The 12,268-nt window shown below is 58.3% G+C and overlaps 1 protein-coding gene across 2 annotated transcripts in view; it reads right to left on the reverse strand.

Annotated features, from left to right (window-relative positions):
* Window positions 1–12,268, reverse strand: part of MPP2 (MAGUK p55 scaffold protein 2) — a 28,125-nt gene that overhangs the window by 13,934 nt on the left and 1,923 nt on the right. Inside the window, exons 2-4 of one of the 2 annotated variants that reach the window (XM_065422635.1) lie at window positions 5,289–5,407; window positions 3,143–3,295; window positions 1,403–1,552 (exon numbers count right to left, since the gene is read on the reverse strand). In XM_065422635.1, coding sequence (XP_065278707.1) covers window positions 1,403–1,552; window positions 3,143–3,295; window positions 5,289–5,407 — 422 coding nt within the window. Of the gene's footprint in view, window positions 1–1,402; window positions 1,553–3,142; window positions 3,296–5,288; window positions 5,408–12,268 lie in introns of those variants that run through there. The other variant, XM_065422636.1, reaches the window with a different exon arrangement.

Raw genomic sequence — 12,268 nt, forward strand, 5'->3', positions numbered from 1 at the left:
CTCCTCCCCTCATACACCCCATCCCCACACACCCTATCCTCACATCTTCTCCCCTCAGACTCAACCCCCCCACACCCTCCCCACACATCTCCTCCCCTCACACTCACACACCCCATCCCCACACACCCCTCCCCATACATCTCCTCCCCTCACACTCACACACCCCATCCCCCCACACTCCTATCCTCACATCTCCTCCCCTCACACTCACACACCCCATCCCCACACACCCTATCCTCACATCTTCTCCCCTCAGACTCAACCCCCCACACACCCCTCCCCACACATCTCCTCCCCTCACACTCACACACCCCATCCCCACACACCCCTCCCCACACATCTCCTCCCCTCACACTCACACACCCCATCCCCCCACACTCCTATCCTCACATCTCCTCCCCTCACACTCACACTCCCCATCCCCACACACCCCTATCCTCACATCTCCTCCCCTCACACTCACACACCCCATCCCCACACACCCCTATCCTCACACCTCCTCCCCTCACACTCACACACCCCATCCCCACACACCCCTATCCTCACATCTCCTCCCCTCAGACTCAACCCCCCCACACCCTCCCCACACATCTCCTCCCCTCACATTCACACACCCCATCCCCACACACCCCTATCCTCACACCTCCTCCCCTCACACTCACACACCCACACATCCATCCCCACATCTCCTCCCCTCAGACTCAACCCCCCCCACACCCGCCCCACACATCTCCTCCCCTCACACACCCACATGCCCCATCCCCACATCTCGTCCCCTCACACTCACACACCCTCACACCCCATCCCCACACACCCCATGCTCCCACATATCCCATCCCCCCACCTGCACATCTCCTCCCCTCACACACGCAGCCCCCCAACACCTCTGTCCCCACACAATCCCTCTCCCCATACACACCCCCATCCTCGCACACCTCCTCCCCCACACTCCCATCTCTACACCCCCCCATTTCCCATACACAAACACACCCCTTCTTCCACACACACACCCATCCCCGCAGCCTCCTCCCCCACACACACACCCTCCCCTTCCCCTCCCTGCCGCGATGCTGAGCTCCGGCGCCTCGCCAAGCGTGGGACAGACCGATTAATAGAGCGGCACTGATGCCCTGCTGGGGGGGGGGAGGGAGGCCTGGATGGCAGCCGGCGCTGTGGGGGAAGGGGCTGCGGCTGGACCCCGGAGGGGCCTCCCCAGCCTGCTGTGCAGACAGAGCTGGGGGGAAGGGGGCCAGGCCCGCACTGAGCAGCCTGTGTTACTAGAGAGCTGGTAATGCTCAGGGCCATCCTTCCCGTGGGACGTTCACGCCCCTGCCAGGCTCCCCGTGGGCACCCAGCTGGCTGACAGGAGCCCCCACCCCAACCACCCCCTCCCCAGGCTCACCAGGTGCTCTGCGGCCGTCTTGCGGATCCCCACCATGCGCACGGCATCCGGCGGCACCGGCTGGTTGTTGAACATGGGGTCCAGGTGGGGGCTGGGTGGGGGCGTTTCGTAGCTCTTGGAGGCCACCGAGTCGTGGGTTTCCAGGAGAGACTGAGACCCCAGCGTGAGGGGGGAAAAGGGAGGGATGTTAGCAAGGGAGAAGGGGCTTTGTCCACTGCACGCAGAGCGCAGACAGGAAACAGACTGGATCTCCCCCGGATCCCAGCCCACGCAGCATGGACCAGATCCCAGCCTGTGTGGCACAGACCAGATCCCAGCCGGATCCCAGCCTGTGTGGCACAGACCAGATCCCAGCCTGCGTGGCACAGACAAGATCCCAGCCTGCATGGCACAGATGAGATCCCAGCCAGATCCCAGCCTGTGTGCCACAGACCAGATCCCAGCCTGCATGGCACAGACCAGATCCCAGCCAGATCCCAGCCTGTGTGGCACAGACCAGATCCCAGCCGGATCCAAGCCTGTGTGGCACAGACCAGATCCCAGCCGGATCCCAGCCTGTGTGGCACAGACCAGGTCCCAGTCGGATCCAAGCCTGTGTTGCACAGACCGGATCCCATCCGGATCCAAGCCTGTGTTGCACAGACCGGATCCCATCCGGATCCAAGCCTGCCTGGCACAGACCAGATCCCAGCCGGATCCCAGCCTGCGTGACACAGACCAGATCCCAGCCGGAACCCAGCCTGCGTGACACAGACCAGATCCCAGCCGGATCCAAGCCTGTGTGGCAGAGACCAGATCCCAGCCAATGCAGCACACGAACCTAGATCATGACCAGATCCCAGGCCGCATGGCACAGGCCAGATCCGTACCAGATCTCAGCCAAACTCTAGCTGATGAGGCCAGAACCAGCTCCCTGCCAGATCCCATATCCACCCTGTGGCTGCTTTGCTCCCACTGTCTGTGCTGTTCGCGCCCCACCTTCTCTGTGTATCCAACTGCGGCCTAGTGTCTAAATCCCAGACCGGGAGCTCCCAAGGGCAGGGGCGGGGGCTGGTTCTGGGGAGCTATTTGCCCAATTGGCCCCTGATCCCAGGAGCGGGTCCCGTCGCGCTACCACCTTCCAGAGGATAAAGCATTGAAACCAACATCGTCTGGACTATGGCATGACCCAAATCCCAGCTAGAGCCCTCCCACCCCGTACACAGCCAGAGGGGCGTGACCCTGACCAGCCTCCCGCCCCCCAGATCCCAGCCGGACCCCCGCCACACGCACGCAGCCAGAGGGGCGTGATCCTGGCCAGCCTCCCCCCCGCCCTGCAGATCCCAGCCAGACCCCCGCCACACACACGCAGCCAGAGGGATGTGATCCTGGCCAGCCTCCCCTCCGCCCTGCAGATCCCAGCCGGACCCCCTGCCACACACGCACAGCCAGAGGGGCGTGACTCTGGCCAGCCTCCCGCCGCATCCCAGCCAGACCCACTGCCCCACACATGCAGACAGAAGGGCGTGACTCTGGCCAGCCCCTCTGCCCCCCACCCAGATCGCAGCCAGAGGGGCATGACCCTGGCCAGCCCCCCCACCCCCCAGATCCCAGCCAGACCCCCTGCCACACACACGCAGCCAGAGGGATGTGATCCTGGCCAGCCTCCCCTCCGCCCTGCAGATCCCAGCCAGACCCCCTGCCCCACACACGCAGCCAGAGGGGAATGCTCAGCCCCCCCCCAGCGCCCCGCGGCGGCACCTGGAAGTGGGGCTCCTGCAGGATGCCTGCCAGCTCGGCGGCCGCGCTGTTGCTCCCGGCGACGTGGGCGATGTCCTGCAGGATCTCCTGCACCAGCTCTACGTTATTGTCCCTCACGGCCTCCAGCTTGGTCTCCTCCAGGCACTCGTGAGCCTGCGGCGGGGGATGAGAGAGCACAAGCAAACCCCCATTAACCTCGTCTGCCTGGATCCCCCGGCTGGCGAGCCCCAGACGCCGAGCCCTGCGCGGAAAGGAAGAGACGGGGGGGGCTTGTGAGGCCGAACCAGGCCCCCCGCCCCGCCCTGTGACACAGATGTCTGATCACATGGTGCTTAATACCCCAGCATCTGCTCCCAGGCAACAACAGGATGGCGGGGGGCAAGGGGCCCGTCCGGCTGCGCGGTAGGTGCCCGTCTGCGAGGCCAGCCCCACCCAGCCCAGCAAAATGCGAGGGGGGGGGCGGGAATCCGCAGAGACTCGGCCACGCCAGCTGTCACAGTAGCTGATCAGGTCTCCTGGTATCTTGCATGCACCCACCCCCCCTCTGTATTCCTTGTTCGCCCTATAGTGCTGGGTATGCACACACACACACACACACATACACACAGAGTGCTGGTATGCATGCACACACACACACAGTGCTGGTATGCACACACACACACACACACACACACAGAGTGCTGGTATGCACACACACACACACACACACACACACACAGAGTGCTGGTATGCATGCACACACACGCACACACAGTGCTGGTATGCGTGCACACACACACGCACACACAGTGCTGGTATGCGCGCACACACACACACACACAGAGTGCTGGTATGCACACACACACACACACACACAGTGCTGGTATGCATGCACACACACACACACACAGAGTGCTGGTATGCACATACACACACAGTGCTGGTATGCACACACACACACACACACACAAGCCAGCATCCAGGCAGGCACATGCGGACACACACACACACACAGTGCTGGTATGCACACACACACACACACACTCAAGCCAGCATCCAGGCAGGCACACACACCTCCTCCAGCCACTAGCCCTCCGGGAGAGGCAGGGGGTGGTCTGGGCAGAGGAGTAGTGAGAGAAGAGTCGGGGGGGGGGGGTTCTAGGGAGCAGAAATCTCCCTCTCCTGAGTGCCCCCAGCCCCCTGGGCGTGTGCCTCCGGCACTGCATCGCCAGCCCCCTGCCAGGCTCGGCACCCAGCCCCCAGCGGGACCCCGGCAGCCCAAGCCCGGGAGCAGCCTAGCAATCCAGCCCATCTTTAGCCTGCTTGAATTGGTGCCTGTCCTCTCCCGCTCTGTCGGTGCCAGTGACGGGGGCTGGCAGGGTGGGAGGTTGCTGCCTGGGCACCCAGGGGAGCGATGCACAGACGGGACCTAAAAATAATATTGTCACACACAGACTCACACCCACACACTGGAGCCAGCGCACAGGCGCGTGCACAAACACACAGGCTGGAGCCAGCATACAGGCGGGCACCCGTGTGCGTACACATGCACGCGCACACACACACACACAGGAGCCAACGTACAGGCAGGCATGAGCGCACACCCACCCACCCATGTAACTAGCATGCACCAAAGTATAACCAGTCGGCACACACACACACACACACACACCTACTCCCAGTCTCCCACCCACCTCCTCCCAGTTACACACACATCACCACCACCCAATCAACTCGTACGCTGACACGCCACACGTGCGCACACGCCTTGCACACGCACCCACGCTCACGACCCCCGGCTCCAGACCTGTGCACTTTGCAGCTGGATGAGATTGGGCAAGGGGTCTGGGGGAGCCCAGCTGCAGCCCAAGGACACAGGAGGTGGTGACCCTCTATACCAGTGCAGGGGCAGTAAAACTAGAGCTGGGGCCAGGCCAGACATCAGCTGCTCCCATATTCCCAGCCACACCCAGAAGAGCCTGGCCTGGTAGCAGCTACCCCAGCCCCCCCATGGAAATGGGGGTGCCAGGCAGGGAACACCAGGGACGACTTTGTAACAGAGGCGCCTGCGGCAGGAAGATGGGGACAGGGGATGCTGCACTCGATCCGGAAAAGCAGGTTCAAACTCAGCCGCTGCCCCTTCCCCGGCCACCCCATGCGACTGTACCTTAGCCAAGGATCTTACTATTGGACTCTCCATGATGCCGCGGAGGAAGATGAGATCCAGGTCAGCCGCCCCGGTGGAGTTGGGCAGGTCGCTCAGGTTGTCCAGCACCTGCTGCATGGCTGGGGGAAGAAAGGGGGGTGGGGGAGAAGAGGGCAGGGTGAAAGCAAGAGAATCCCAGCGCAAGGAAGAGGGGCAGAGACGGCGGGAGGAGGAGAAGAAAAAGAAAGAGCCACATGGGCGGACGTCAAGCACGGCTACAAGGCAACGCAGATGCAAGCGAGGCCTTTGCCGCCAGCCAGCGTGCCCGGCCTCGGGGCTGTAACCAGCGCTCAAACGGACGGGTGACCTATGTTGCCCCTGACCCGATCCCATCACATAAACCCCCCAGGGTCCGATCTTCCCCCGGCCCACAGATTCCCTCCCTGAGGATGAGATTACGGATGGATCCTCCCCTATCCCTGCCTCTGCCAGGGCATAGAGTTGACCCAGACCCTACCAGCAGGATTCACCCACCCACAGCCTGGCACACTCCCTCCCAAGCTGTGACCATCTTTAGAGAAGAATCAGCCACGTAGCTGCCCAGAATGAGTTGCTCGGGGCGCTGGCAAACGGATGAGGGATGCGGAGGTCTCAGTGACAGCCCCTCCCGCCGCCCCCCCAGGGCCCCTGTCCTTCTGAGACACCCTCGGTCCAATGAGGAGTATGTCGTTTCAGGCCAGAAAGGATCATTAGTTCATCTTGTCTGAGCTCCTGTAAAGTACAGGCCATTGTCACCCAGATAGATGCCCTGAGCCCAATGACTTTAGTTCCACTTTAGCCAGCGCTCGGCAGACTAAATTGTTGTGAGCCCCAGGCAGAGAACGGGAGAGCCTGCGGGGCCACCAGAGCCCGAGCCCCCTGCAACCGCGGGATATTGACTAGGTGAGAGACGCCCAGATGAACCTAGCAAGTGACCCACGCCCAGAGCTGAAGGCAAAAAACTCCAAGGTCCCAGCCAATCAGCCCAGGGGGAAAATTCCTTCCTGACCCCAAATCTGGCAATCAGCGTGACCCCGAGATCCGTCAGAGTAAAGTCATCCTGCTTGGGGACCCCTGGGAGAAAGGCCACTTCCTAACCCCCTAAAACGGGGCCGATTTGAGTCTGGCTATTAGCCACTTCATCACCACTGCCCCCTGCCCTGCCCCCTCTCTGTAGGCAAATGGCTGATCACCCAGGCAGCCATGAGATCCCCCACTCTCCCACCACCACCCCGACTGACGGCAGGAAAAGGTGCATTTTCCCCTTAAAGAAAAAAACACCCGAGAATTTCCCAGCACCACCCAGGAGGGCAGGAGACGGATGTGGCTGTAGAAATGGGCTAGGGTGGAGACTCCAGATGGGGAGGGCGAGCAAGCCGCAGGCTCTGCCATCTGCAAGTCAGCTGGCCTCCTGCCCTGTCCCACGTGCCCGGCTCGCTCCCGGGTTGCTGAGAAGTGACCCTAATCGAGGAACAGATGCCGCCACCCCCAGGATCCTGTCCATTTAAGGGTATCGGCACTGGCTCCAGGGCTCTTAAAGGGGCAGGTGGGAAAAGAGAGTTGGTCTCAGATTGGAGCAGAAAGGAGGCGGGTCCAGGCTGCACAGTTTGGACTGGACCCCATAGTTCAGATCTGGGGGGTTCGAATGAGGCCCATCTCCACCAATGGGGGAGCAAAGTGAGGGGAAGGATGGCCCAATGGTTAAGGCGCTGGCTCTGACACAAACTCCCTGCGTGACCTTGGGAAGGTCACCTAGGGTGCGTCTACATGGCAATTACTCCCCCGCCGCTGGCCCATGCCAGCCGACGCAGGCTCGCAGGGCTCGGGCTAAGGGACTGTTTGATTGCAGTGTAGGTGTTCGGGCTCAGACTGCAGCCCGAGCAATCTCCAAGCCGAACAGCCCCTTACCCTGGCCCCCGCGAGCCCGGGTCAGCTGGCACGAGCCAGCCGTAGTGTCTAATGACAGCATAGATGTCCCCTCGGTCTGTCTGGGCCTCGGTTCTCCATCCGTAACCCGGGGATCACGGCACTGCACTGCCCTGGCTCACAGGGATGTGAGGAGGGTAAATATACTGAAGATTGGGAGAAGCTTGGATGCCAGGGACAGGGTAACGTAGGAAGCTGCGCCGCCCCTGATGGATCAGGGCAGGACACACCCTTGACTCCAAGCACACATCACCCACCCTCCCGGGGTGAGCTCCCCGCCCCAGGCAATAGCCCTGCTGGGGAAGAAGCAGCCCCAACAATCCACCTGGACTCTGCCCAGCAACGATCTCCTTCGGGGGAGTTAAATATTAAACACACTGGAATATTTATAGCAACTTTTTTGTGAAGGGCGGGGAGGGGGAATCAGTGGCTCAGGAGGTTGTCGGGAAAGGAAATATGAGGCTTGGGCAGAACCTAGGAGGGGTACAAGTGAGCGGGTGGGGTGAGGGGCAATCCTGGATTTGGGGGGATCCCATTAGGGGTTGGGGGCGTTCTGAGGAGAAAGCCCAGATTTGGTAGATCCCTTTATGGGGTGAGGTGGGGAATCCAGGGTTCAGGCGGATCCCCCTCAGGGGTTGGAGTGGGGGGTGTTATGGGAGAAACCCTGGATTTGGGGATCCCTGAGGAGTTTGGGGGGCACTGGTAGGACCGCAGCCTGGACCAGCCGGCTCACTGGAAAACGCCTCGCAATGCACCTCGACTGCTCAGGAACGGATCGCCCCCCCCAAAAAAAAGACGTGTGCCCAAAACACAAACAAGCCACCGAGGCAGCAAGTGACGAGCATCTGTCCCCGAATGCCCCATCCACCAAGCTCATTAATAAGTGAAATGATGCGGAGATTTGGCTCCGGGCCACTAAGCGCAGCAGTCGAGCGTGGTGGGGGTGGGCGGCGAGCAGCCAGGCAGGAGGCTGTTTACTGCTCCGTGCTGCCCGCGTTCCGGGGGATGGCGCTCAGCGGATCAGACCCTTCTCCTGGGCTCCTGCTGCGGGGGTGGCCAAGTCAGGGTGGCAGCACAAGCCGGCTCCTCTTTACAGACCTTGCAGGGGCTAGGGGAACGGGGCTGCTGGCTGGGGCAAGCTGTGCCCGGGCCCAGGAGACCGGGCGTGCAGAAAAAGGAGAGAGGGCACCAGCCGCTGAACCTGCAGCCAAGGGCCGTAGTGGAGACAGGGAGCGGGGGTAGGGGACGATTTGCATGGGGACGGGGCGGGACACACAGAGCATCCCATGAATATTCCCTCTGTGGATGGTTCTATTCATCATGGCAACCCCACTCTGGTTAGCAGAGGCTGGGGGCAGACAGACGGCTGTGAACAGAGGCAGCGTCGTCCAGTGGGTAGAGCACTGGACTGCCTTTTATTCCCGGCCAGCTTGGGCGAGTCACGTTCCCTTACTGTGCCTCAGTTTCCCCTTTACACTGTAAGCTCTTTGGGGGAGGGACAAGGTGTTTGCACATCACCCCGCTGGGCCCACCCATCTCAGTTGCTATGGTAATGTGAATAAAAATAATGTTTTTGGAGGCGGGGGGGCATAAACGCATCTGTGTGCAAGCCAGTGGGGTGAGGGAACACACGCAGCATTAGGGATGGACAGTACAGATCTGTGAGTTGGCACATGTGCGAACGCACACGCATGCACCAAGTGCCTTGGAGCAGGTAGTGACTTTGTTCTGGGTTTGTACAGCACCTCGCGCAACAGGGTGCTGGTGCACGACAGGGTCTCAAGGTGCCAATCGGCAGATGTAGGCGTGCAAGTGCACACACACATAGCTGCACGTGCGAATGTGTTTTTGAGTCAGGGCAGGGATGTGCCTAAGCCAGCACCCTGGTATCTGCGTGCAGGTGTCTGAACATACAGGCCGGAGTGTGAGGTCGAGACGTGCACTAGCTCTGTCTCCACATGTGTACGTGGGTGGTAAGTGCAAGTGGGTGACAACGTAATAAAATAAATAAATTATAAATAAATTAATGGAGATATCCCATCTCCTAGAACTGGAAGGGACCTTGAAAGGTCATCAAGTCCAGCCCCCTGCCTTCACTAGCAGGACCAAGTACTGATTTTGCCCCAGATCCCTAAGTGGCCCCCTCACAACCCTGGGTTTAGCAGGCCAATGCTCAAACCACTGAGCTACCCCTCCCGCCCCCATGCCAAACTCTCTGGAGCCGGACTTCCACACAAGGGAAGAGCAGAGACGTTTCAACGAACACAGGCTGAGAAGCAAGACCCCGCGGCTCAGCACAATGGCGTTTTGACAGTCCTGCCATTAAGCGGTTAACCCAGAGGCAGTTCTGAAACAAGCAGCAGCTCTACTCTGCAGGGCTAAGGGGTCACATCCTCCCAGCAGTCAGTCCCCATTGCATCTCTGGCCTGGGGAGCACAGGAGCTGCAGGCTTCCAGAGACTGAACTGAGGCCAGCGTGCAGCCGTCGCAGTAACGACATGGCTTGTGCGTGTCAACACGGCGCTGCTCGTGTCGGCGGCACGCCTCCTCACTGGGAGCGCTTGCTTCGATTGTACTGTCCGCGGGGGGGGCATGGTGGGACGGCTCCCGAAAGCCAGTAACAGTCCTGACGTAAGCAATGCAGCGGCAGTCCAAAAAGCCAACGCAATCAGGAACGGGATAGATAATGAAAGAGAAAATATCATAATGCAGCATCTACACGGACACTGCATCGACCTAGAGTCTACTCCACTCGGGGAGGTGGAGTTATTAAGTCGGCGCAGCGAGGCAGTTACAGCATGAAATTGACACGTTGACATTTCCACAGTAGCTGCCTTGTGTCGATCTAACTCCGTAGCTGTGACGTTATTGATATAATCTGGGACCATATAGATCATTGTTGCAACCAAGGTCCTGTAGTGGCACCCAAATCTTGTATAAAGGGGGTCAAATGGGGTGTCTAAGACAAGGTTATGGATTACTGGTTATAATTATGCTGTCTATATGTGTGTATCAGTGTTATAGTTGAAGTTATGAATATTGGCTCTATACTGTCTGTATTGCAAACTTATGCTATGCTTCTGGGTGACATCCCAGACAAGCTGGTGTTAGCTCTGCCTAGCCTGCTTGATGGCCCATTAAGAACCATCAGCTATACAATGGACTCATTGAGAAAAGGCAAATATGCCTTGAGACTCAGCAAAGTATGCAGGGACTGGCCCATGTGACTCCAGACTCCATTTTGCTGTAATTTTCCACAGTAAGAACAAAGGGGTGTTCTTACACCTGGAAAAGACTATATAAGGCTGATGCCTCATCTCCATTTTGTCTTCAATCCTGCTTCATATCTCTGGAGGAACTTTGCTACAACTGAAGCTTTGAACAAAGGACTGAGGACCCATCCCAGTGGGGGATGTATTCCAGAGACTTGATCTGAACCTGCAGTTTGTTCTATCGCTGCTGCAAGCCTGAACCAAGAACTTTGCCATTACTGTATGTAATTGATTCCATTTAACCAATTCTAACTCTCATCTCTATCTTTTTCCTTTTATGAATAAACCTTTAGATTTTAGATTCTAAAGGATTGGCAACAGCGTGATTTGTGGGTAAGATCTGATTTGTATATTGACCTGGGTCTGGGGCTTGGTCCTTTGGGATCAGGAGAACCTTTTTCTTTTACTGGGGTCTTGGTTTTCATAACCATTTGTCCCCATAACGAGTGGTACTGGTGGTGATACTGGAAAACTGGAGTGCCTAAGGAGATTGCTTGTGAGACTTGCGGTTAGCCAGTGGGGTGAGACCGAAGTCCTCTTAGTCTGGCTGGTTTGGTTTGCCTTAGAGGTGGAAAAACCCCAGCCTTGGGCTGTAACTGCCCTGTTTGAGCAATTTGTCCTGAGTTGGCACTCTCAGTTGGGTTCCGCCAGAACCGCATTGTCACAGTAGCGTAGACCAGCGGTTCTCAGCTGGGGGTCCAGGGCCCCTGTGGGGCCGCGAGCAGGTTTCAGGGGGTCGGCCAAAATAAGCCAGAGAGCAGGGCTGGCGTTGGACTCACTGGGGCCCAGGGCAAAAAACCAAAGCCCTGCCACTCAGGGCTGAAGCCAAAGCCCAATCAACTTAGCTTCGCGGGGGGCCCTGTGGAGTGGGGACCTCGGAAATTGCCCTGCTTGCTACCCCCAATGCTGTGGGATTTTTATAGCATGTGGGGTGGGGGAGGCCTCAGAAAGAAAAAGGTTGAGAACCCCTGGTGTAGACCCAACCAACGTCTCTCACCAAAAGCTTTTAAGCAAAGGACGCAGTCGTGGGGTAAGAGGGAAGGTCCTCTTATGGATCAGTAACTGGTCCAAAGCTAGGAAACCAAGAGTAGGAATAAATGGTCAGTTTTCACAATGGAAAGGGGTAAATGGCAGCGTTCCCCAAGGATCTGCACGGGGACCAGTGCTGCTCACCCCATTCAGAAACAATCTGGGAAAGGGGGTGAGCAGTGAGATGGCAAAATTTGCACACGACACAGAATGACTCGAGATAGCCGAGTCCAAAGCAGATGGCGAAGAGTTACAAAGAGACCCCACTGAACTGGGTGACTGGGCAACAAACTGGCAGATGAAATTCAGTGTTGATAACTGCGAAGTCATGCACATTGTATGGATAGTTGGGATTACGTTTCCCAAAAGGACGGGGTCTAAATTAGCTGTTACCCCTCCAGAAAAAGATCTTGGTGTCACCATGGCTAGTTCTCGGAAAACACCTGCTCAATGTGCAGCGGCAGTCAAAAAAAGCCAACACAATGTTAGGAACCATTAGGAAAGGGACAGATAATAAAAGAGAAAATATCATAATGCCACTGTATATATCCATGCTAGACTCACACCCTGAATACTGTATGCAGTTCTGGTCGCCCCGTCTCAAAAAAGATATATTGGAATTGGAAAAAGTGCAGAGAAGGGCAATGAAAATGATTAGGGGGCTGGAACAGCTCCCATATGAGGCACGATTAAAAAGACCAGGGCTGTTCATCTTAGAAAAGAGACGACTAAGGGG

The sequence above is a fragment of the Emys orbicularis genome, chromosome 25 (genome assembly GCF_028017835.1).
Source record: "Emys orbicularis isolate rEmyOrb1 chromosome 25, rEmyOrb1.hap1, whole genome shotgun sequence".
Taxonomy (NCBI): domain Eukaryota; kingdom Metazoa; phylum Chordata; order Testudines; family Emydidae; genus Emys; species Emys orbicularis.